Raw genomic sequence first — 27,517 nt, 5'->3', positions numbered from 1 at the left:
CTTTGGAGTTTTTTTTTAAAGAAAAAACATGAATATGAAGGACAGAAGCAATTACTGAAGACCACCTCATCATCAAATGTGTCTGCACCGAAAGCATCATTCTTAGTGGCTAACCGCATTGCCAAGGCTAAGAAGCCCTTTACTATTGGTGAAGAGTTGATCCTGCCTGCCGCTAAGGACATCTGCCGTGAGCTTTTAGGAGAGGCTGCAGTTCCTCTTTCGGCTAGCACCATAACTAGATGAGTTGATGAAATAGCAGAGGACATTGAGGTACAATTGTCAGAGAGGATTAATGAGTCACCATGGTACGCAATCCAAGTTAATGAGTCTACTTACGTTGACAACAAGGCAATAATGCTTGTCTTTGTGCGATATATATTTCAGGAGGATGTGCATGAGGATATGTTATGTGCATTATTGTTGACGACCAACACCACAGCTGCAGAGCTATTCAAGTCTTTGGATGATTACATAACAGGAAAACTAAACTGGTCATTTTGTGTCGGTGTATGCACAGATGGAGCCGCTGCTATGACTGGATGGCTTTCTGGCTTAAAGGGGTTATCCCATCATAATGATCACTGTTAAATCTGTTAATGATTTGACAGTGATCATTTTTGTAAATATACTTTATTAACAAATTCCCACCGATTAGGAGAAAATTCATCCCCACTTACCTCATTGTTGTGACTCGGTCTCCCCTGGTTACGACCACCGCTCTTCCGCAAAATCCCGATGGTCGCGCTTGCCCAGAAGACTTCTTCTTTTCTCCCGGCCGGGCCACTCGCTGTCCTGAACGCGCACGCTGCCGCGCATGCGCGACGGTGACTTCTTCCCGGCCAGAATAGTACAGAGATGCGAACGCGCACGCCGGCTCTGTACTATACTGGCCAGAAATAAGTCACATTGCGCATGCGCGGCAGCGTGCGCGTTCAGTCCAGCGCGCGGCCCGGCCGGGAGAAGACTTCAATCAAGATGAAGCCCGCCCCCAGCCAGAATCCAGGAAGTGAACGCGCGGTGGCAGCAGGTAAGTATAAAAACGCAAAGTGGGATAACCCCTTTAACTACTCGGGTCAAAGAGGTTGCGCCTGAATGTGAGTCTACGCACTGTGTCATCCATAGAGAAATGCTGGCTAGCTGAAAAATGTCACCCAAACTTGATAGCGTTTTGAAAGATGTGATTAAAGGAATAAATTCCATCAAAGTACATGCCCTTAACTCTCGTCTGTTCGAGCAGCTCTGTGAGGAGATGGACACAAAGGAAGCACAGAAGTGAGGTGGCTCTCTAGAGGTAGATCTCTGGCAAGAGTTTTTGAGTTACGAGAGCCGCTTCATAGATTTCTTTTAGAAAAAGATACACCACTGCACATTTCAGTAGTAAAGAATGCGTTGTAAAACTTGCTTACTTCTGTGACAACTTGCTCAATGACCTCAATCTGTCACTTCAGGGGAGAATGAACTTTTTATTACATTTTCCAAACATATGCAGTATCTGCACACTTTGCTCTATGGTGTGGAGGACTGGGCTCATTACCCTGCCCCAAATTATCATATTTATGTATATGATTAAAGCATCCAGGGGGGGGGGGGTGAATTTAACACTGGGGTAAATTATATAATTAAAATGGAGGGTTAAATGTGTGAATGTATTTAAAAAAAATACATCTCTCTCAATAATTCTATAGCTACTGAATGAGACAGAAGAAGGGATGCCTTTAACATATATATCTCTTTGAGAAGCAATTTGACACTAAAGGGTTAATTCAACCTGTAATCTAAACTCTGTCCTGTCACTTCTCTTATCTCTCTGCTCTGCTATCTGACTGAGATAAACCTTTCCAGGAGATATTGTTTCACATGCAGGTGTCAGGGAGCTGTTATCTAATAGCGGGAGACTCCCTGAACCTCCGGGAGAGTTGAGATCCCTGCATTATGGTGAGTTGAGTCACATTTAAATAATAAATATAATCGTTATATAGTGTTATATATTTTAATATGCACCTTGTGTTTTGTCATGCACGTGAATCAGTCAGCCCCAACCAGCACCCCCATAAACCCCGCCCACCCCATAACCCCCGCCCCAGAAACCCCCCACCCCACCCCACCTGGTCCCTGGGGAAATTGTCTTGCATGAAACTGGTCCTTGGGGCAAAAAAGGTTGGGGACAACTGCTCTAAACTGTACTGGTTCATGTTTTCAGGATCTGTGAGATGTAGTGCATTAGGTGGCCCCTTCTCCCCAACTCTGGTGTGAAATTTCCCTACCCCATCATTGTGCGCCTGCATGGCGCGGCACACCTCCTTCCAAAGCTGGGAACGTCAGGTCTGGTGCGGCCGTGTCACAGCAGGAAGTGACGAGGGTAGGGAAATTTCACAGGTAGGGAAATTTCACATAACACCAGTATTTTTTCCTCAGAAACTCTCTTAACATATTCCAAGGAAAGAATCAAAAGAAAACAAACCATATTGACATGAAGCGAAACTGCACATTGCACCCACCTTCCAAGTAGCACACACAGCACTGCTACATGTATACATGAAAACATGTTGAAGCTGCTGTTGTATTTCCACTGCAGAATAGTGCAGCTGTCTTGAGCCCGCCCATGACTGATCACATGACTGTGACATCATCAAAGGTCCTGTAGCCACATATTTCACATACAGGTCTGCTGCATGCATATGGGAAACTTGTAGCTGCTGTTGTGTTGTGGTCTCCAATATTGAACGCTCACAGCTGCCCTGTGCCACCTCCTCCCTTCACTACATACGCTGCTGGTCAGGGTACGTGTTGTTTCTAGTTATTGTTATTATGTTGTGAGATAATATATGTGTATACTGAATACCTCCCAACTTTTCAAAAGAGAGAAGAGGGACACTTTGTGCGGCACATTTTTTTTGCACTAGGCCACGCCTACAACTCCGCCCAAAACATAACTAAACACCTAATCCCACCCAGTCCCCTAAATGTCCCCACATAGTAATTATTCCCCCTTTATGCCACCACACAGTAGTTATGCCAGCATTGTGCCCCCTTTACAGTAGTCATGGCCAGATATGTACCCCCTCACAGTAGTTATGGCCAGATATGTGCCCCCTCACAGTAGTTATGGCCAAATATGTGCCTCCTCACAGTAGTTATGGCCAAATATGTGCCCCCTCACAGTAGTTATGGCCAGATATGTGCCTACTCACGGTAGTTATGGTCAGATATGTGCCCCCTCACAGTAGTTATAGCCAGATATGTGCCCCCCTCACAGTAGTTATGGCCAGATATGTGCCCCCTCACAGTAGTTATGGCCAAATATGTGCCCCCTCACAGTAGTTATGGCCAAATATGTGCCCCCTCACAGTAGTTATGGCCAAATATGTGCCTCCTCACAGTAGTTATGGCCAAATATGTGCCCCCTCACAGTAGTTATGGCCAGATATGTTCCCCTCACAGTAGCGATGCCCAGATATGTGCCCCCTCACAGTAGCGATGCCCAGAAATGTGCTCCTCACAGTAGCGAAGACCAGATATGTGCCCCCTCACAGTAGCGAAGCCCAGATATATGCCCCCTCACAGTACTTATGGACAGATATGTGCCCCCTCACAGTAGCGATGCCCAGATATGTGCCCCCCTGACAGTAGTTATGGCCAGATATATGCCCGCTCACAGAAGTTATGGCCAGATATGTGCACCCTCACAGTAGTTATGCCCAGTTATGTGTCCCCTGATAGTAATATGCCCAGTAAAGTGCTCCCTCACCTCGTTCCCCAGAAGCAGCAGCATGACACAAGGAGCTCCTGACCGGCCATGCCCCAGGCTCCGCCCCCTACCCAGACCTGGAGAGTGGAGTGCCGCAGGGGGGAGGAATGACGAAGTAGAGAGCAGACCGAGGGCTCTTGCTTCATAATTACAGGCAGCTGTCTCTGCGCCCTATGGAAGCAGCGACATCTGCCAGAAAGCGGGACATACCTCCCCTGTACCGGGACCGTGGGACAGCCAATGAAATCCAGGACTGTCCCTCAGGATCCGGGGCGGTTGGGAAGGTATAATATACTGTGTAGTGTTAAGCAAACTTGTGTTTTTATGTTCGGAGTACAAGGTTCGGGTTATCTTAGAATTCCGTTATGGATTCTGCTACCACAGACCATAACTTATGGTCCGTGGTAGTGGAATCCACAACGGAATTCTTAGATATCACGAACCTTGTACGCAGAACTTGAAACACAAGTTCGCTAATTTCTAATAGTGTTTAAAATATATACAGTGTGTGTGTGTATATTATAGTACAGGGTTGTGTATAATGTATTGTAATATAGATGCATACCGCCCAACTTTTGAAAGGCCTAAGTATTGACAACAGCAGCAGGGACGTCATCGCGTCTGGCAGGGTTGCCAACCGAAATTTTCTTATTTTTTACAACTTAGCCCAAAATGACGGACCATCAACATTTTTTATGAACAAATTGGAAAACTACAATGAATTATAAAGATTTATAAGTAATACATGTCTATAGATCAGACACTAATAGTGAACACAATACCAGAGTTTACTGTGAAGTTGACCTGCTCAAGTACCACCAACCTCCAAATAAATTGCGGACACATGTCATTTTTTTCACAGACACTGCAAAAAAGTCCCCTATTTTTACGGACTGTCCAGGAATTTCTGAACGGTTGTGAACCCTGGCGCCTGCTGAGCAGGAGAATGCACAGATCTGCACCAGATATATCTCTATGGCTCAGGCTGGATGGTAAAGAGACACTTTTCTCTGCCTCTATACCAACCATTGGTTGGCTTAGGGCTCATGCACACGACCGTATGCCCTCCGAGACGTACGGTCCGTGAGCGGGCCATATGTCCCGGAGCGGCATTGATCGTGCGCACGGGAGTGCACAGCATCATAGATTACAATGATGCTGTGCACATCGGGCCGCCCGCGGGGCTATTGTCCCGTAGCGGCATTGATCTTATGAGCGCAGGACAATAGTCTCGCGGACGGCCCGACGTCAACAGCATCATTGTAATCTATGATGCTGTGCACTCCCGTGCGTACAATGTATGCCGCTCCGGGACATATGGCCCTCTCACGGACCGTATGTCTTGGAGGACATACGGTCATGTGCATGAGCCCTTTGAGACAGACTTGTGGAGCAAAACGGCACGTTAGGCCATGCCCACTTTCCTATGAAGCCCACCCTCTGTTGCAGGCAAGTCAGGAAAAAGTGCAGAGACTCTAGTTGCGCCAAAATTAGGTTAGTTTATAGGTGCATGTAAATTAGATTTTCTAGCGCATGGAGGGACAGAGACGTGCCTAATTTATTGAGAGCCCTGCTACTAAATTTCCCAAAGTATAAAAAGATGTTCTTTGTTTATATAGAGCAAGTGATCTCCATTGTCCACTATTCATATTATTTTATCATTCCCAATAAGTGTGACAATATACTTTATATATAACATGCCTCTTTTCTCCCCATATTTAGGTTCCAGGAGTATGATGCCCAGATAAAATCTCTTGTACAAGAAAATGAATATTTTTCTCAATGACCCACCAAGGATGGTGAAGGACAGAAGACATATGGCTGAGATGATATTAAATGTCACTCTAGAGATCATCTACCTGCTAAGTGGAGAGGTGGGGGATTGTGGGTATTATGTAATTAGGTGTCATATTGTTGAAGCGGATATATAAAGGGATGTTTTTTTTTACATATACAGGATTATACACTAACAAGGAAGATATATGATGAGGTGGAATGCAGCAGGAACCAGGCTTCAATCATGGTGTCACCCCCTCACTCACTGAGTGTTGATAGAAGCAATGAACAGAAGATCCTAGGACTTGCCAACAAGATCATTAATTTGGTGACTGGAGAGGTGAGTACCGCAAGACACCAAGGGAGGAGTGTACGTGTGAAGGTAGTAAACTCAGAAAGGGAGGTTATCTTGGGCGATTTCAGCCTGGATCTCATGCCAAAAATCTCTGCTTGTGCAGTAAGTAATTATGGTATGACAATATAGTGAGCCCTATAGTCAGCCTCATCGGTAATCAGGGGCATAACTAGAAGTGACTGGGCCCCACAGCAAATATTTGTAAGGGCCCCCCCCCCCAGCGCGCTTCGCACCTTCCTCCTCCTGTGTAAAACCCAACTCCTTTGGCACAGTGTAGCGGTATACTGTATATTGTGGGGCACAGTGTAGAGGTATACTGTATATTGTGTGGCACAGTGTAGAGGTATACTGTATATTGTGTGGCACAGTGTAGAGGTATACTGTACATTGTGTGGCACAGTGTAGCGGTATACTGTATATTGTGGGGCACAGTGTAGAGGTATACTGTATATTGTGTGGCACAGTGTAACGGTATACTGTATATTGTGGGGCACAGTGTAGCGGTATACTGTATATTGTGGGGCACAGTGTAGCGGTATACTGTATATTGTGGGGCACAGTGGATGCTATATGTGTATAACAAACATATTTCACATGAAAACTTACAGTTACTTGGCTTGGCCCTTGGGGATCTCGGACGCCACTTTCACACTTTGGCCGGGGGCTCGGTGGAGCTGATGTTGTGCTTTATCCTAATGAGAAAGATTTCATAATAAGGATTTGGAGAAGGGGCAGTGGGGTCGCAGAGCAGGGAGAGGCTGGTGCTGCTACTAGGGGGATTATACCATGGGGGAGTAATAATGCCCATCATAATGCCCCCCCCCCCAGTAGTAATAATTCTCCTTATAATGTGACAGTGCAAAAAATACCCCCTTGTAATGCCCCCAGTTGAGCTAATGTCCCCATAGTGCCCCCATAATGTCCCAGTATAAAATACCCCTATATAGTTCCCCCAGTAAATGCCCCTTAGTGCTCCTCTCCCCCCTTCCTGCTAGTGCCCCCCATAATGTACCAGTATAAAATGCCCCATATATAGTGCCCCAGTAGATGCCCCTCAGTGTCCGGCCTCTGATAGGCTGCCGGCCTAGTGCCCCCCATAATGTACCAGTATAAAATGCCCCATATATAGTCCCCCAGTAGATGCCCCTCAGTGTCCGGCCTCTGATAGGCTGCCGGCCTAGTGTCCCCCATAATGCCCCCCCATCATGTGCCAGTATCAAGTGCCTCTCTCCTCCCCCCCCCAACATGTCCCAGTATCATAGTGCCATCTCCCCCCCCCCACAAAAAAAGTGCCAGTATCAAGTGCCTCTCCCCCCCCCCCCCATGTGCCAGTATCAGGTGCCAACCCCCCCTTCCCCCCCAGGTGCCAGTATCAGGTGCCAACCCCTCTCCCCCCCATGTGCCAGTATCAGATGCCTCTCCCCCCCCCCCCATGTGCAGTATCAGGTGCCAACCCCCCCTCCCCCCCATGTGCCAGTATCAGGTGCCTCCCCCCATGTGCCAGCATCAGGTGCATCCCCCCCCATGTGCCAGTATCAGGTGCCAACCCCCCTCCCCCCCCAGGTGCCAGTATCAGGTGCCTCTCTCCCCCCCAGGTGCCAGTATCAGGTGCCTCCCCCCATGTGCCAGTATCAGGTGCCTCTCCCCCCCCCCATGTGCCAGTATCAGGTGCCAACCCCCCCAGGTGCCAGTATCAGGTGCCAATCCCCCCTTCCCCCCCCCAGGTGCCAGTATCAGGTGCCAACCCCTCTCCCTCCCCCCCATGTGCCAGTATCAGGTGCCTCTCTTCCCCCCCCCGCATGTGCCAGTATCAGGTGCCAACCCCTCTTCCCCCCCAGGTGCCAGTATCAGGTGCCTCTCTCCCCCCCAGGTGCCAGTATCAGGTGCCTCCCCCCCCCCCATGTGCCAGTATCAGGTGCCAACCCCCCCAGGTGCCAGTATCAGGTGCCAATCCCCCCTTCCCCCCCCCCAGGTGCCAGTATCAGGTGCCAACCCCTCTCCCTCCCCATGTGCCAGTATCAGGTGCCTCTCTTCCCCCCCCCAGGTGCCAGTATCAGGTGCCTCTCTCCCCCCCCCATGTGCCAGTATCAGGTGCCAACCCCCCTCCCCCCCCATGTGCCAGTATCAGGTGCCAACGCCTCTCCCCCCCATGTGCCAGTATCAGGTGCCTCTCCTCCCCCCCCCGGTGCCAGTATCAGGTGCCAACCCCTCTCCCCCCCCCCCATGTGCCAGTATCAGGTGCCTCTCTCCCCCCCCCCAGGTGCCAGTATCAGGTGCCTCTCCCCCCCCCCCATGTGCCAGTATCAGGTGCCAACCCCCCTCCCCCCCAGGTGCCAGTATCAGGTGCCAACCCCCCTCCCCCCCAGGTGCCAGTATCAGGTGCCAACCCCTCTCCCCCCCATGTGCCAGTATCAGGTGCCTCTCTTCCCCCCCCCCCGCATGTGCCAGTATCAGGTGCCAACCCCTCTCCCCCCCCCCAGGTGCCAGTATCAGGTGCCTCTCTCCCCCCCCATGTGCCAGTATCAGGTGCCAACCCCCCCCCCAGGTGCCAGTATCAGGTGCCTCCCCCCATGTGCCAGTATCAGGTGCCAACCCCCCCCCTCCCCCCCAGGTGCCAGTATCAGGTGCCTCTCTTCCCCCCCCCCCCAGGTGCCAGTATCAGGTGCCAACCCCTCTCCCCCCCATGTGCCAGTATCAGGTGCCACTCTTCCCCCCCCGCATGTGCCAGTATCAGATGCCAACCCCCCCCCAGGTGCCAGTATCAGGTGCCAACCCCCCCCCTCCCCCCCAGGTGCCAGTATCAGGTGCCTCCCCCCATGTGCCAGTATCAGGTGCCAACCCCCCCCTCCCCCCCAGGTGCCAGTATCAGGTGCCTCTCTTCCCCCCCCCCCAGGTGCCAGTATCAGGTGCCTCTCTTCCCCCACCCCGCATGTGCCAGTATCAGATGCCAACCCCCCCCCCAGGTGCCAGTATCAGGTGCCAACCCCTCTCCCCCAAGGTGCCAGTATCAGGTGCCAACCCCTCCCCCCCAGGTGCCAGTATCAGGTGCCAACCCCTCCCCCCTCCCCCCCAGGTGCCAGTATCAGGTGCCTCCCCCCATGTGCCAGTATCAAGTGCCCCCCGCTCCCCCCATGGCAGTAACAGTCGGGTATTAAAAAAAATATATAAACACTTCTACTTACCTCCATGTCAGCGATGCGATGCAGCCTCTTCCTGTGTCCCGCCCTGTATGTCCATATATGGAGTCAGTGCTTATATTTCAGAAAAGGTTTCTGCTGGGATTCGAACCCACGACCTTCTGTATCAGAGGCAAAGCATCTAACCACTAGACCATAGGAGACACCTTACTGCTGACTGAAAAAATTTGAGACTTCTACTGTTATAGCTGGCTAAGTGTACATCTATACACATGACAGCTGCTCATTTATAGAGATATAGCAGAGCTGAGTGTGCTGGGACAGCTGTCATATAGAGATATAGCAGTGCTGGGTGTGTTGGGGCAGCTGTCATGTGTATAGCTGTACACTTAGCCAGCTATAACAGTAGAAGTCTCATTTTTTTTCAGTCAGTTGTAATCTGATACACTCAGACTTTGGAGGTTGTGGGTTCGAATCTCAGACACATCAGAAGACTTTAGGAGACAGTAAGATTAGATCATATTAGCGAGGGAGCCTGGTCAGCTGCTGTGAAGGGGCCCTGAACAGTTAAGACATCGATAGAACTTGCCCCGAAGCAGCTGCTTCCCCTGCTTCCCCGGTAGTTACGCCACTGTCAGTAATTAACATTCAGCATTTGTAGTGAGCAAGCTAATATATATTTAGACATGTAGACAAACTGGAAATTAAACTACATTAGAGATTAAACAGATATGAATTTTCATTCTCAGGCCAAGCCAAATTCAAGATAGATAGGAGAAAATTACAAGCAAATAGATTTATCATGGCTGACTATTCTAAGATTGTTAGATATTGATGAACATTATAGATAATTGGATATAGTAATCATAGGTTTCAAGATGGCCAGTCAACTACATTGAATGAATTTATGACAAGTTTGTTTTTAACTATACTACTACAATAGTCCGAACTTTATTGGATTGGATGTTGGATGAACTATATTACACTAACTGCAATATATTTGGCAAAATGTTAATGGATTACTTTAGTGTTTTCTAGCTGGTGTATGAATCACCATATATCTGTTTTAGGCCTCTTTCACACGAGCATGACGGATTAGCTCCGAATGCATTCAGGGTGCTTTCAGTGAAACTCGCACCATTTTGCAAGCAAATTCAGTCAGTTTTGTCTGCGATTGCATTTAGTTGTTCAGTTTTTTCTGCGCAAGTGCAATGCGTTTTGATGCGTTTTTCACACGCGTGATAAAAAACTGAAGGTTTACAAACAACATTTCCTAGCAACCATCAGTGAAAAACGCATTGCATCCACACTTTTTCATGCAACGCAGAACTATTGTTGCCTCGATACCAAAATTTTGATTCGGTTTTGATACCATAAAAAAGTATTGCGATACTCTATACCATTCGATACCACACAAAAAAATAAAAACACACCAAAAAAGCTGCGTGCATTCCGGATTTTATGGAACATCCAGCCCATAATAGAACACTCCTATCATATTTTTGGAGGGGACAAGGCGATTGGACATTTCGGACGTGGCGATATGTAATATGTTTATTTATTTATTGTTTATATATTTTTTTTTAGGTAAAATTGGGAAAGGAGGTGATTTATACTTAATATTTTTTTACTTTTTTATTTACTAACTATTAGACCCCTTAGGGGCTAGAACCCTTGTCCTATTCACCCTAATGGAGCTCTATTAGGGTGAATAGGATCTCACACTCTCCCTGCTACCCTGTGCATAGTGCACACAGCAGCAAGGAGCTTACCATGGCACCTTCAGTAGTGTCCTGAGTCCTGACTGCCATGGTAACCAATCGGAGCCCCAGGATTACACTGCTGGGGCTACGATCAGAAGCTGCCACTGCACCACCAATGAGGAGGAGGGGACCCTGTTGACACTGCCACCAATGTTTGGGGCGGGGGGGTAGAGGGCGCACTGCGCCACCAATGTTTTTAATACCGGGGAGGGAGCACTTTAATACTAGGGTGGGGGAGAGCGCACTGCACCACCAATGTTTTTAATACTGGGGTTGTTGGGGGGCGCACTGCGCCACCAATGAAGATAACTTGACATTAATTCAAATACAAGAAGCGATTACTGGCTGCAGAATCATATAGCCTGCACCCGACCTCTATGAGAGGTAGCTGACATCCGCGGCAGTTAACCCCTCAGGTGCGGCACCTGAGGGGTTAACTGCAAGCGGATCGCAGTGCCTTGTCATAGAGGTCGGGTGCCCGCTATATGATTCTGCAGCCAGTACCTGCCTCCTGTATTTGAAATAATGAGTGAGTTATCTTCATTGGTGGCCCAGTTGCCACAACCCCTCCCCTCCTCTTATTGGCGACAGCGGCACAGGGGGGAAGGAGGGACTGCTTTCTTCTCCACTGTGCTGCAGAGGGAACATGGTGCGCACTGAGAGCAGCGCGCTCCGTGTTCTCTGATACTAGGCAAATCCTGGTATCGAACCGATACCGGGACAAAAGTATCGATTGGGTATCGATAATTCGATACCCGAGACAACCCTACGCAGAACTGATGCGTAAAAAAAATGGATGAATGGGTCAGGATTCAGTGCTGGTACTATGTGTTCACGTCACGCATTGCACCCACGTGGAAAACTCACTCGTGTGAAAGGGGCCTTACACAGTCAAGTAACCTCCGTGTGCAGCACGGACAGCAGCTAAAAATAGCTCATAAAGGTCATGTTAGGTTGCTGCAGCGAACACAACAATAGAGGTGGCCCCACAAATGCTTAGTTGGGTTCAAGTCTTAGAAGTCTTGGCCATGGTCTTCCAACCAATGTTGGACATTTCAGGCCTTGTGACATGTCACATTTTCTTGCTGAAAGATCCCATCCGCCCCAGGGAAGGCAATCAGCATGTATGGGTGTACTTGATCTGCAAGGATGGATTTATACCGAAGTCGATTGGAAGTTCCTTCTACATGGATGAATGTACCCAGAGAATGCCACAAAAACATTTCCCAGACCTTAACTCTGTCACCACCAGCTTGTGTTCTTCCAGCAATGGTAGCAGTGTGTTTGCTGTCTCTGTGTTTGCTGAAGTCCATCCATTTGGTGAAGCAGGAAAACATGTCTCATCAGGGAAGACAAACCTTTGTCAATCAGCAAAGATTCAATTCCGATACTGCTGTGAATATTGAAGCCTTTTCGGCTGATGCAGCTTAGTTAGCAGATGTGCATTGACCATTCGTCTGCTTCAGAGCCCCATATGCGGTAGGGTTCTCTGAACTGTTGTTTTAGACACATGTCTGGTAACACCCTGGTTCATTTTGGTGGTGAGATGCTCCACTGTAGCGTGTCGGTCTGTCCTTCCACACCTTCATAGCTGACATTTACCTCTTACATCATTGGCACCTGGTACTCTTCAGTTTCTGTGTCACTTATTCGCAGTACACAATACAATCAGCAGCATGCAACCAGTTCACAAACTTCGAAGTTTCAGATGAAAGCCAGTAATTATCTCTTTTTGCAACTCTGATAAATCGCCCCTATTACCCATGACAGCATCGAGGGATTTGTGTGCAGACAACCTATAGCACACATTATATACCCACCAAGACAGCTTGCCACACATGACTTTCTTCATGAGATATGTGCTGCCGGAAGTGGTCATGATAATATGACTCAACTGTGTATTTTGGAGTTTGTGAAAAAACGTGTCCACTTCTCGATAAGTAGACGACCATTCTGAAACTGGCCTTTTATTCTTTTGCGCTTTCAGTATCGTTACCTTGTTCCAAAAAGTATTTTATTTTTTTATTTTTCTCTGATTCTGTTACCGTGTATATCAGGTTCCTATAAGGTGCCAGGATGTCACTGTTTATTTCTCCACGGAGGAGTGGGAGTATTTAGAAGAACACAAGGATCTGTATGAGGACATTTTAATGGAGAACCACCAGTCCTTCACATCATCAGGTAAGTAGACATTTATTGGCTTTAATGAGAAGAATAATTCAGGTCAGTAATAGTTACCGGTACTCATAAACCCAAGAACACATACAAGGTCAGATTAAGGTTGGTGGACACCTCTAGGCTGAACATTTGGTGGAGATCTTTATTCCACTTCTGGGGCACACTGGTCTCATATGCTTTCCCTATAAACCACATATAAATAAACTATTCACTTATCCTGTATGTGTATTATACAGATGAATGCAGCATGATGAACGTACCAGAGGGATTCTTCTATCCTCTTAATACAGAGGAAAATGCCAGAATGCTACAGGATTATCAGGTAGATGTAGATTTCAAGAAATCATTATTATCCTTGTATGATAATTAGTAGCTACACATGTATTATTTTTCCATACAGTCTTCTGTAAAACCTCTCCCAACTTTCTTCTTTTTTGTACATTATGGGGACATTAGGCTGAATATCTGCCTTATATTGAGGAAGAAGCTTTACCTGTACAGGGAGAAAAAGAGATGTATGTGGGGATCCACCAGCAATTTAAGGAAGAGGAAATGTCAACCGATAACAGCACAGGTGAGTGAAACCACTGGATTCTGTACATGTAACTTTTAGATTGCAGAAAGCACACAGAGGGTTAAATCATGGCCCTGCCCTGTTGGACAGAAGACAAGGTTAATAATCAGTGACAAATTAAGGGCTTGTTCACATCACCGTTATGTATTCCTTTATGGCTTTCCGTTATAACATGGTTAATAACTGAATCCATAAGATGGAAATCAAAACGGAAACCTTTAGAGGTATTCCGTTTTGATCCGTCATAATAGAAGTATATGGGCAAGCATAACGGATCCGTCTGGGCTCCGTTATGCTGGACGGAAAACAAAGTTCTGTCAACTGGGGTTGTCTCACTTCAGCAAATCATGTAGACAAAATTAATACAAGGCACTTACTACATTATTGTGATTGTCCATATTGTTTCCTTTGCTGGCTTGAGTAATTTTTTTATCGCATTATACACTGCTCATGTCCAGGGGCAACGACCACCCTTTAATGTGATGCAGTGATTGCCCCTGCTGCTCCACTCTGTCCTCCGTTGTCTGTGGCTTAACGTGGCAGGCGGGATGACGTCATTGCATCCTGCCTGCTAGAGCTGAACCGCTGATGGCAGGGGAATGGTGAAGCAAGGAGCTGACGGCTCTCTGCTTCACCATTGTAGTCTACTGTATCTGCATCCTGAGGACACAGATATAGTTGAAAGCAGAACATGCAGGGATTTGAACAACTGTAAACCATGGTCTGCAGTTGAGTACCCCTGAAACAGATCAAGTAGCACTGAGTATTCTGAATATAATTTAGCTTTAATCTTGAGAAAATAATAAAGTCCCTCCATTTCAAAATAATACTGTGAATATTTCTCAGATTCCACTGTCCATCAGTATTGATCCAGGTGAAGGCAAAAAAAAAATCCTATGAGTTGGATGTCAATTGCCTTATATTAAAGGGGTTGTCCTGGAAAAGATAAGAATGACTTATCCTCAGGATAGGTCATCATTAGGGTTGAGCGAACCCGAACTGCAAAGTTCGGGTTCGTACCGAACATCGCGAGTTTGGGTACCCGGACCCGAACCCGCCTGGACTTTTTCACTGAAGTTCGTATTCAGTGTTCGGGTGACGTGGTGATGTCATCACAGGTCCTTTTGCATGTCCTGCAGAAAGAAGAGGATACCCGCTGCGCGATCAAGTGGTGAGTTTTTTTAATTATTTTTAACCCCTCAATGGCCATTTTATTTAGCATTCTGTCTTAAGAATGCTATTATTTTCTGTTATAACCATATTATAACGGAAAATAATAAAGTGAAGTTCGGGTCCCCATTGACGTAAATGGGGTCCGGGGTCAAGTTTGGGTCCCGAACTTTGACCTGAAGTTCGGCCGAACCCGAACTTCCTGTTGTTCGCTCATCCCTACTCATCATCATCAGGTGAGGTCCAAGTCCTGGCATCCCTGCAAATCAGCTGTTTCAGGGAGCCACTGCGCTCACCGAGAGCGCCGTAATCGATGTACAGTGATGACACAGGCCTAGGAATAGGCTGCGGCAAAAGCCTCTTCTAACAGCTGATAGACGGGTGTTTCGGGTGACGCACCCCCACAGATCTGATACTTATTCTGAGGATATCTCTTCCTGGATAACCCCTTTAAGGGCTCATTCAGACGGCCGTATGCTGTCCGCAAAAATACTGAATGCTATCCGTTTTTTTGCGGATCCGCAAAAAAAAACGGATCTGCAAAAAAACGGATAGCATTCAGTATTTTTGCGGACCCATAGACTTCAATGGGGCCATGTCCTGATTTTCACGGACAAGTATAGGACATGTTTCATTTTTTTTGCGGATCCGCAAAAAAACGGATAGCATTCAGTATTTTTGCGGACAGCATACGGCCGTCTGAATGAGCCCTGCGGGAGAACAATTCTTTCTAAACTCCAAATATGGCGATCGGAATAAATTCCTGGATCAACGTCCCATCTCCAGAAATATGGCACACATATCCTGCAATATTTTTACATTTAAGAAAAGCATCCAGACACTTCTTAAACTAGTTCAGTGAATCAACCATCACAACCTCCTCGACATGAGATTTCCATAATCTCACTACTTACTGCAACGAAACCCCTTGTATGTTGATGATGAAACGGCCTTTCCTCTAGATGTAGAGGAATAATCAAAGAAGGAGAAATGAAGCTCAAGGCACCAAAAAGAATAAATGAATAGATAAATAATTAATAAATAAGTATTTTATTATATCAAAACATAGTTAAGAATACATACAGGTGAAGCCATGAACAAGGTGGTGGGAGCAGGGAAGAGGAAAGAACAGGCGCCACCCTGGGAGAACACACAGGTCACAAAGTACATAGTACAAATGAGTAATGGTCATGGGAAAATACTAGATACAATGATCGGCCCATAGACCAAATGTGAAAAGAAGATGTAAAATGATATAGGGTAAGGAAAGGTCAATGAGAAAAACAACCACGGCTGTAATACATAGTATGCTGAAAAGGAAAAATAAAAAATAATAAGTGACCAGCAACTGGAATCTGACGAAGGCACGCCGAAACGCGCGTTGGGGTAGCGCCATCCTAGGTTGTCTATTCACACACGGTCCACTTTAGGTAAGCTTTAGGTCACAGTCCTGCTCCCACGGCTCAGTGTTGCCGGTGTTCAGAATCCACACCTGGCTTTTTCATTCCAGTTGCTGGTCACTTATTATTTTTTATTTTTCCTTTTCAGCATACTATGTATTACAGCCGTGGTTGTTTTTCTCATTGACCTTTCCTTACCCTATATCATTTTACATCTTCTTTTCACATTTGGTCTATGGGCCGATCATTGTATCTAGTATTTTCCCATGACCATTACTCATTTGTACTATGTACTTTGTGACCTGTGTGTTCTCCCAGGGTGGCGCCTGTTCTTTCCTCTTCCCTGCTCCCACCACCTTGTCCATGGCATCACCTGTATGTATTCTTAACTATGTTTTGATATAATAAAATACTTATTTATTAATTATTTATCTATTCATTTATTCTTTTTGGTACCTTGAGCTTCCTTTCTCCTTCTTTGATTATTGCACTCGGAGCTTGTACCGAGTTACCTCTTTACGGGTGCCCCATTGCATTTACATTGGGTAGGCACTGTCCTCCATCCGTTTTTGGGACACCCGGGGTCTCCCCCCTTTTTTCTTTCTGACTAGATGTAGAGGAAGCCCTCTTGTCCTGGGTACAGGATTGGGTATTGAGAGATCATTAGCAAGTTCTCTGTACTGTTCAACCATGTATTTGTACACTCTAATTAAATCTCCTCTAAGGCCAGCCATACACATTCAATAGCTGTTGGCTGAATGATTATTCGACTGAAAACTATCTCTCCCAACCCCCTCCCAGTACCCTAATACACATTTGCCTCAGCCAAACAATACTGGCAGCAGTTTATCTTCTGGGAGAACAAAAGAAGAATTGGGCAAAAATATTCACTTTGCCTGATCCTTCTCACCCCCAATGTCATCTGTCGTGGGAGAGTTGGGATTCTTCACACACATTCCATCGTTAGCTGAACCCGCCATTCTTTGGTAACAATAAACTAATGTGTACAGCGGCCTTAAGTCCTTTTTTTTTATGCATAAAAACCCAAGTTTTTTTCTACAACTGAGAAGATAATCCTAATCTTTGTCCTCCTGCATAAAGTCAAAGGTTCACCACTCTTTGGAGATAGGGCAAATTTACCTATCCTTTAGACAGCATAAACGTAGGCAGCCAAGGCATGTACCACATTTATCACAGTGGTTCACTGGCTAAAAACATTTGTATAAATTTATACCAACTTGGTATACTTTGGAACTGAATTTCATGGCAGAATTGTGCTTAAATTTTAGCGCAAAATGTCACATCTGAGGCCACACCCCTTTCACAACTAAGGTATGCCTACTTGGCACAGGATTTTTCCAAAATTTGCAAAAAAACAACCTAATTTTGGTGCATTTTTGACATCCAGGTGTACTCGCATTAGTAAATGTGGTCTAATGACTCTCAACATATTTTACTGGAGTCTTGATCTTACAATGGCTCTCTGCAAAACTTTAAATAACTTTCATTTTTTTCCAGCTCTTCACACACTTGTGGCATCAGGTTTCTTAACTTAACATAATATTGCAAGAAAGATTATGTTTCATGTATTTTTTAGGATTAGAAGTATATGGTTGATTTCTTCCATAAACGGTTATGTACCTGTCCATTGGTGGAACCTGGTATTGCAGCTCAGCTGCATTGAAATGAATGGAAAAGAGATGCAATACCCCATACAGCCATACCCCATACAGCCTTTGGTCAGGTGTATCACTTAAAAAAAAATAAAGAAAGTAGCAGTGCTTCTCTAACCCTGGACAATCCCTTGAAGTAGTGTTTAAATTCAACAGGGCTAGTGACTAATCATGCCCAATAGTAAATTATATGATCAAGTAATTGATATCATTAATTTTTTTTGCCAGCTTTAGTAATATTATAAAATATTTACGGTACTTCTTTGCTTTGCAAAACAATTAATTGGATTCTATTTCAAACAGATGACTTCACTAGAAACTTGGAGGGACACATTTTATCCCTGGATTATGAATTAAAGTATAACAATATCACAGATGATAATTATGAAGAACACACTATGACTTCGAGGTCAACTTCAGTCCTTCACAGCAGAGCTCTCTCTACTGATTCCAGTAATAATTCATCTGAGCAAATTCAGAATTATACAAAAGATGTAAGTGGTAGTCAATTTCATATATATTCAGAATATGGGAAATATGTTAACCAAAATTCAAATCTTGTTCAACATCAAAGAGCCCACACAGAGGAGAAGCCATTTTCATGTTCAGAATGTGGAAAACATTTCAAATCAAAGTCCCTTCTTCTTAAACATCAAAGAACTCACCCAGGAGAGAAACTACTTTCTTGTTCAAAATGTGGAAAGGTTTGTGACAGTAAGTCAATTCTTGTTGATCACCAGAGAACTCACACAGGAAAGAAGCCATTTTTCTGTAGAGAATGTGAGAAATCTTTCACCAGGAAATCAAGTCTTGTTGAGCATGAGAGAATTCATACAGGGGAGAAGCCATTTTCATGTTTAGAATGTGGAAAATGTTTTTCTCTTCATTCACTTCTACTTAAACATCAAAGGACTCACACAGGGGAGAAGCCATTTTCATGTTTAGAATGTGGGAAATGTTTCACCAGGAAATTTAGTCTTGTTGAGCATCAGAGAATTCACACAGGGGAGAAACCATTTTCATGCTTAGAATGTGGAAAATGTTTTACTGTGAAATCCCTTCTCATTAAACATCAAAGAACTCACACAGGGGAGAAACCATTTTCATGTTCAGAGTGTGGGAAATGTTTCACCAGGAAATGGAGTCTCATTGAGCATCAAAGTATTCACTCCAGAGAGAAGCCATTTTCCTGCTCAGAATGCGGGAAATGTTTTACTCTAAAATCTCTTCTTCGTAAACATCAAAGAACTCACACAGGACAGATGTATTTTGCCAGGAAATCTCATTTTGTTGAATATCAGAAAAGTTATTTTAATGTACAGGATGTTAAAAATGTTTCACCTGTATGCGAAGTCTTGAACATCAAATAATTCACACAAGAGAGAAACCATTTTCATGTCAAAAAATTGTCCCTCGCTAAATATGTGGTACATGGTTCAAAATGCAAACAAAGTTTTACTGCCTGGGATTCATATTAACCATTTCCCTTTTATAGCACTGCCTTTTCATAGCATAATGGAGTGTGTGACTTTCCAGAGGCAACTGCTTATTTGACCACGCTGGAGTTTTACAGTGATAAGCATTATTTTTAAAAGATGACAGCTTCTAGTCCCCTAATGGGGCAAAAATATATAAACTGAGGTCAGTTAAATGCAATAAAAAGACCCCCATAAAAACACATTTTTAACAGAATAGAAAACACAATAGATATGACACTGCTGCAATTGTAACAACTCTTAAAAAAGAGAAACATTTCAACCAAATGGTATAAAAATAATAAGCTATGGCAGAATTGCTGTTTTTCCTCATCTTCCTTTCTAACAAATTAATATGTATAAATTACATGCACCAAATTGATACAAAAAATAAATTTTAATACGTCCCACAAAATACAATCCCTCATAAAGGTACCTTAATTGAAAAATGTAAATGCTTTGGACTTCCGAAAGGGGCAAAACCCATTCAACCCAACCTCAAAAATATATTTCCAAAAAATGTGACTTTACATAAAAGTCACATAAGTACTAAAACATAAAAAAGCAATGTAAATTAGGTATCTCCATAATTATAGAATAAATATAACATGTTTTTATAGTGCAATTTTAGACATTTTTGATAAATGTATGAAGAAAGATAAAACTAACATTCCAGATTGATGTAAATATTCGGATCCTTTGCTTATGACACTTGATATTTCAACTCTGGGGCCTCACATTTCTCTTGATCATCTTTGATATGTTCCTACATCTTGATTGGGGTCCATTTGTGGTACATTCAGTTGACTGCTCATGATTTTAAAGACACACTCTTGTCTATGTAAGGTTTTACAGCTGACAATGCTGCACTGAAATGTTCCAAAAGCACAGAGGTCTCCATAATTGTAAATGGAAGAAACTTGCAACAAACAGGACCCTTCCTAGAGCTGGCCTCCCCACCAAGTAACTAGGGGCCTTGGTAAGAGAATGTCAACCATGACTGCTGCTCTCCAACAATCTGGGCTTTATGGCAGAGTGGCCAGAAAGAATCCTCTTTTCAATAAAAGACACATGAAATTCCAGTTGAAGTTTGCAAAAAGCACCTAATGGTAAGAAATAAGATTCTCTGCTCTGATGAAACAAGAATAACGTTTTTGGACTCTAAACATCATGTATGGAGTAAACCAGATGCTGCTCATCACCTGCCCAATACCATCCCTACAGTGAAGTATGGTGGTGGCAGCATGCTGTGGGGGTGTTTTTCAGTGGCTGGGAAAGGGAGACGGGTTAGGGTTGAAGGAAAGCTGAATTAAACAAAGTACAGAGATATTCTTGAATGAAATGAAAACCTGATCCAGAGTGCTCTGGACCTCACACTGGGCCAAATATTTAACTTCTTACAAGACAGTCACCCTATGCACACAGCCAAGACAACACAGAAGTGGCTTAGGGACAATTCTATAAATGTCCTTCAGTGGCCTAGCCATAGCCCTGACTTCAACCCAAGTGAACATCTTTAGAGAAACCTGAACATGGTTGTCCACCAACAGTCCCCATACATCCTGACCGAGCTTGAGAGGATCTGCAGAGAACAATGACAGAAAATCCAGGTGTGCAAACCTTGTGGCATCATACCCAAGAATACTGGAGGGTGTAATCTGTGCCAAAGGTGTGTCAACTGCTGTGTAGAGTAGAGGGTCTGAACACTTATGTTAATATAATATTTTAGTTTTTCCTTTTCAATGAAGCAGCAAAGATTTTGAACATTTTGTTTTCACTTTGTCATTATGGGTTATTGAGTGCCGAATGATGGGGAAAACTTGTATTGGGTTTATTTTAGCCACGAGGCTGCAACATAACAAAGTGTGAAAAAAAAATGAAAAGGTGTGAAGACTTTCTGAATACATTGTATACTGCACAGTCCATGGTGTGAAAATACCTGTATTTTACATCCCCTTCCCACAAGGAAATATACCTCAAACTAGTGCTAGCAAAAAGTACAATTCATCTTACAAAAAAGGAACCCTCATCTAGCTTTGATGGAAAAATAAGAAAGTTTCAGCTCTTGAAATGCATGAAATAAATTGCTTGGTCTTAAAGACCCAAATTAGGGTGGTTCTAAAGGACTTAAAGGGGCATTTTGATGTGATCATAAAATTGTTTGGAGAGGGCAAAAATAAAAAACTTTAAGTACTCGCCAGTCCCTCACCATTGCTGTTGCTCTGATCTCTGCTTCCCCCCACCAAATGCCTTGGTCTACCTGCTCAGCCAATCACTAGCTACAGTGGGGACACGCCTCAATCAGTGACTGGATTAGTCAGCAGTCCACGCTGTTTCCACAACATTGACACAGAGACGAGGAAGTGGAGAGTAGCAGCCAAACAGCAGCAGCGTGGTATTGGTAAGGTGAGCTCTCAAGGGTTTATTTTTTCTCTCTGATCCCAGTGTTATTTAAAATGATCACATCAGAGTAATCTCATCCCAGTATCACAAAACAGACACATCAGAGTCATAAAGACAAATGAATTAATTAATGTAGCTGAAAAGCCAAACCCACAAGGAGTGCCACCACACATGTTTAACATACAGTGCTTTGTGCAGGGGAGAATGAAGATTACTTTTTTTAGCATCAAATTTTAGTTTGTAAAATACTTCCTATATTTCAAACTGATAGTTAACATCTATTTCTGCCAAACCTGAGTATAGCCTCCATATAACTTCAAAGGACATGTCAGGGCAAATTGTGTTCTGACTGGATGCATATCTGTTAATGTTTAAATGATGTTCCATTTGAAATAAAGGAACCCGAGCTTGACTTTTCTTACTATTGCCTTCTGGCACCACTAGTGTGGTGCATACGTAGTAGCACTTTTGTGCTATCTTAGGGTATTAAACCAATACAAGGGCAAGTAATATTCACTCTTTACAAAGCCATATAGGCTAGATTCAGTAGCCCAAAGAAAACAATTTCCCAGTAACTGTAGGTTGGCATTAGTTCAGCCTCGTCATTTACAAGTAGTGTATTTACAGTATTTACAAAGTGTTCCAAATGTATAAAAAGCAACCTACTGTAATATGAGTGGCACTGGCTAGAACCATCTTACCAGTGCCACCTATTAGAAGTGGCCACTTATGAGTTAACATCTGACTTTCCAACAAGCCTTGGGATTTGACAAGGGAATATAGCCAAGCCAGATATTGACTCATAGGGAGCCACTTCCAATAGGTGGTGCTGATGAGATGGTTCTCATTCTTGGGAGATACCTCTTTGTAAATGTCTATTCCATTTCTATTGTTATGTATTATTATATTGTTTTATACTTTAACCCTTTTAGGACCAGGCCATTTTAACTTTTTTACTCCTGGCCTTGCCAGAGCCATAACTTTTTGATTTTTACGTTCACGTAGCCATATGAGGGCTTGTTTTTTGCAGGACAAGTCGTACTTTCTAATTGCATTTAATATTGCATATGATGTATTGAGAATCTGTAAAAAAAAAATCTAAATGGGGGAAAAACAAAATTCCACTACAGTTTTATGGGTTTTGTTTTGCAGCTTTCCCAAGTCAGTACAATTACAGAGATACGACATTTGTGTAGTTTTCCTTGTGTTTAATAAAAACGATGAAAAAAAACTGATTTTTGCTTGGCATCGTCATATTCTGACCCCCATAACAGAGCTGTGTAGGCGCTCATTTTGTGCAGGGTGATCTGCTGGTTATTTTGATACCATTATGGAGTGTTTGCCTTTTCAACCACTTTTTATTCAATTTTTGGGGGAACTGAAGTGATGAAAAAATGGCAAATAGGGGATAAATATTTTCATATTGTAATAGTATTGGTGTTTTGGGATGCAGTAAGGCCTATCGTGTTTTCATTTTTTTAAACTTTTTTTTAACCGCTTTACGTCCGCCCATAGGATATAAACGTCCTATGGGTGGACGTCTATTTCTGAACGGACGTTCCAGAACTTCTTTTCAGAAAGTGCAGCTGCACGCTAATCGTCCAGCTGCTGATCGGGTGGCCCGCTGTCAGTGACAGCAGGGCAACCCTAAGACAAGGCAGGGACAGTTCCCAGGTGTCCCTGCCTTCTAGATCACTGCAGACACAGCGCTCACCGAGCGCTGTGTCTGCAGAGAAGGAAGCGCTGTGCGCTTCCTGTTCCGGCCCGGCGGTCATGTGACCGCCGTGACCGGAGTGTGCAGGAGCTGTGTGAGGTCTCTCAGAGACCTCGATCAGCCCTGCTCTGAGGCTGTACAGCGCTGGATTGCTGCTGTACAGCCTCTCTAGGGGTGCATTTGTCCTGTAATTGGGGCTACTATGTCAGCCCCAGTTACAGGAGAAATCAACAGTGAAAAAAAAAAGAAAAAGTGAAGCAAATTTCCCCCAGAGGTCTTGTATGACCTTATGGCGGACGAAAAGTGTAAAATAAAATAAAAAAAAATAAAGGGTTGAAAAAATAAAATAAAAAAAGTTTCACATGTAAAAAAAAAAAAAAGTTCCCAAGTAAGGAATAAAAAAAAAAAATTTAAAATAGAAAAAATAAAATAAAATAGACATATTTGGTATTGCCGCGTCCGTAAAAAACAGCTCTATAAAAATATCACATGACCTAACCCCTCGGGTGAACACCGTAAAAAAAAAAAAAAAAACTGTGTCAAAACAAGCAATTTTTGTCACCTTGCGTCACAAAAGGTGCAACACCAAGTGATCAAAAACGCGTATGTCCCACAAAATAGTACCAATAAAACCGTCACCTCATCCCGCAAAAAATGAGCCCCTACATAAGAAAATCTCTCAAAAAATAAAAAAACTATAGCTCTCAGAACATGGACACATTAAAACATAATTTTTTGGTTTCAAAAATGCTATTATTGTGTAAAACTTTAATAAATGAGAAAAAGTATACATATTAGGTATCGCCACGTCCGTAACAATCTGCTCTATAAAATGTCACTTGACTGAACCCCTCAGGTGAACGCTGTAAAAATAAATAAATAGAAACTGTGCTAAAACAACCAATTTTTTGGTCACCTTGCCCCATAAAGTGTTATAATGAATGATCAAAAAATCACATGTACCCAAAAATAGTACTAATAAAACTGGCACCTTATCCCCTAGTTTCCAAAATGGGGTCACTTCTTGGGAGTTTCTACTGTAAGGGTGCATCAGGGGGCTTCAAATGGGACATGGCATCTCAAAACCATGTGTAGTTCCTTTTCTTCTGCGCCCTGCCGTGTACCCATACAGCAGTTTATGACCACATGTGGGGTGTTTCTGTAAACCGCAGAATCTGGGTAATAAATATTGAGTTTTGTTTGGCTGTTAACCATCGATGTGTTAAAGAAAAAAATTGATTAAAATGGAAAATCTGCCAAAAAAGTGAAACTTAAAAATTTGATCTCCATTTTCCTTTAATTCTTGTGGAACGCCTAAAGGGTTAACAAAGTTTGTAAAATCGGTTTTGAATACCTTGAGGGGTGTAGTTTCTACAATGGGGTCATTTATGGGGGTATCCACTATGTTGGCCCCACAAAGTGACTTCAGACCTGAACTGGTCCTTAAAAAGTGGGTTTTGGCAATTTCCTTAAAAATTTGAAGAATTGCTTCTAAACTTCTAAGCCTTCTAACGTCCTAAAAAAATAAAATGGCATTTCCAAAATGATGCCAACATAAAGTAGACATATGGGGAATGTTAAATAATAAATATTTTATGAGGTATCACTTTCTGTTTTAAAAGCAGAGAAATTGAAATTTAGAAAATTGCGAATTTTTCAAATTTTTGGGTAAATTTGTTTTTTTCATAAATAAAGGTGAAATATTTTGACTCAAATTTATGACTATCATGAAGTACAATGTGTCACGAGAAAACAATCTCTGAATGACTTGGATAAATAAAGGCGTTCCAAAGTTATTACCACATAAAGTGAGATATGTCAGTTTTGCAAAATTTGGCCTGGTCAGGAAGGGGGCAAATGGCCCAGATGGCAGGTGGTTAACTTTGTTATACATACTAAGTTCACTTTAATACACAGTCCTTAGATTGCTTGTCCCTTACACTGTAATTAATTAATATTGCAATGTAAGGAAGTTGCACTATTTTCTATGGAACAGTAAAACCTCTGGGGCTCATTAGAAACTACTGTTCTGTTAGCCTGGGACTCTTCAGAGAACGAACAGCTTCCCTGATCTCCATACAGAAAATCTGTACGAGCCTTGAGAGACTAGCGCTCCTGGGAAAGACGCCACAGATGCCATGGTCAGAATTGATGGGTTAAATGCCTACGCTCTGCAATGTCTGTCTAAAACAACAGAACCCTGGCAGCAATGGCGCCTTATTTGCTCGTGAGGGGAATCCATTTTTAAACCTCAGACTTCTGCTGTACATGTACAGCGGCGGTCCTAAAGGGGTTAATATTGTTATAGTGTAAACAAACCTAAACCTTGATAGCCAGCACAGGTTTACCAAGGACAGAAGTTGTCAGACTAACCTGATTTGTTTTTATGGGAAGGTGAGTAAAAGCCTGGACAGAGGAGCGGCTGTGGATGTAGCGTTCTTGGATTTTGCAAAAGTGTTACTAAGAAGATCTATGGCACACCATGGGGTTCTTTTTTAGATAATGATTTTAATACATGTAGTGCAATTCACGTCATTTTGTACATGCTTTTTTTATCCAGAGATTACATCAATTATAAAGGCCATCTTAGAGATCCCAACGTTTCGTTAGGATATCGACCTTTATCAAGGGGTCTGTGGCCAGGAGGGACAGTGCGTTATCTAAAAAAAACAAAAAACATGGTGTGCCATAGATCTTCTTACTAACACGAATGGACTATGGTTCTCTATGAGCACCCACCATTAAAGGGTGTGCAGATCTCATTCATCCTTATACTTGGATTTTTCAAAGACATTTGATACTGTCCCTCATAGACATTTAATAGGTAAAATAAGGTGTATAGGTTTGGTAAAGTATATCTTGTAACTGGAATAAAAACTGTCTGATGGGCCAGAGAGTCCTCTTCAATGAGTTCTAAATGGCCCCCTGTATACACCAAGGTTCAGTGCTGGGTCTCCTTTTATTTATGATTAATGATATCGATAATGAGGTTAATAGCACAGTGTCTATTTTTGCAGATGACTTCAAGCTATATAGTACTGTGCAGTCTATGGAAGATGCCCATAAACTACAAGCTGATTTGGACACTGAGGCTCTGATGTATCAGGCCTTCACTCTAGAATTCTGGCTTCAAAAAGTCGCAAAAGGAGGCTTTTGCAACTTTTTCACTTGTGCAAAAATGTACAATTTTTACACCACTCTACTTTTGTAATGTGGGCGGAAAAATTGGTGTGGTTAGCTATGTTAATGAGTTTCACTCCAGATTTATCATTGAAACGTTTTTTATAAAGTCACAATCGCAATCTCACTCCAGTAGGAGGGTGGAGTGGGAAAACTGGAGTAGCTTCTGTAGACAAAAGTTTTAGGTTTAATGGTAAGATGAATATATATTATGAGACTGGCACTCCCTCGCATGGAAATAGAGCAATAATAGTGGTGTTGTTACACAATATTTAATTGGCACAATATATTAAAATACAACATTACAATACAATGTTAAAATACTAAACGGTCGCTGCAGCGGACATACAATGACAATATCAATCCCTAAAAATACCTAAAATCTTCAATAAAACTCAAAAAAAAGTCCAAAAAGAATGGGACCATGCGTCCTGAATGTGCAAAATATCGCAAGCCAAAAGTGTCAGTCTATTCCTTATAATAGTATTGCCATTTCTTTCTTATATGCAATATAACATGAGAATCCATGCAAGGCACTTTTTCAAATATTCAGAATTGTCCGATATAAATGTTCGATAAAGTATCCGATCGGACACAAAGTTTTTACTCACAGGTGAATGTCGATTATCCTGCAGTCCCAATATTCGATCCTTTTGATTTTTACTCACGGTATTTATTCATATTCCCGTAGTTATCGATGTTTAGCGTCCCACCTGGTTCGTTCGTCACTGGTCTCTCTCGATCGTTATCCAGAAATCTCGGATCTGGTCATACGATCAGGGTGTAATATCGCGAGAGGTAAACTTATACTTGTACTGACTAGTTTGAAAAGCTAAAATTTCGGATCTTTATCTTTGGAGCGCTCCGATTCTTTTATATGTATCCGGATATTAATAGACGAACTTCCAGTAGGGGTCTCTTGTTGGGGATGTCTTTGAAAAGCACCACACGCGTTTAGGGGATCTCCTTTC

The 27,517-nt window shown here is 43.3% G+C and overlaps 1 protein-coding gene across 3 annotated transcripts; it reads left to right on the top strand.

The window, feature by feature from the left end:
* Positions 1 to 2,644: 2,644 nt before the first annotated feature.
* Positions 2,645 to 22,616, top strand: LOC121003398 (oocyte zinc finger protein XlCOF22-like). 3 transcript variants are annotated; one of them, XM_040435233.1, is made up of 9 exons: positions 2,645 to 2,780; positions 5,471 to 5,622; positions 5,706 to 5,864; positions 12,837 to 12,960; positions 13,194 to 13,279; positions 13,414 to 13,531; positions 18,078 to 18,268; positions 19,286 to 19,300; positions 20,679 to 22,616. In XM_040435233.1, exons 2-9 carry the CDS (start codon positions 5,515 to 5,517, stop codon positions 20,697 to 20,699), a joined length of 822 nt encoding a protein of 273 aa, XP_040291167.1. In that variant the 5' UTR covers positions 2,645 to 2,780; positions 5,471 to 5,514; the 3' UTR covers positions 20,700 to 22,616. The 3 variants fall into 3 exon arrangements, with proteins under 3 accessions (XP_040291167.1, XP_040291168.1, XP_040291166.1); XM_040435234.1 differs by having other exon boundaries at positions 19,270 to 19,300; XM_040435232.1 differs by lacking the exon at positions 20,679 to 22,616 and having other exon boundaries at positions 18,078 to 19,297.
* Positions 22,617 to 27,517: the final 4,901 nt, after the last annotated feature.

Source organism: Bufo bufo, chromosome 6, assembly GCF_905171765.1.
Source record: "Bufo bufo chromosome 6, aBufBuf1.1, whole genome shotgun sequence".
NCBI lineage: Eukaryota > Metazoa > Chordata > Amphibia > Anura > Bufonidae > Bufo > Bufo bufo.
The sequence above is the reverse complement of the archived record's forward strand: the minus strand, read 5'-3'. Positions and strand labels throughout refer to the sequence as shown.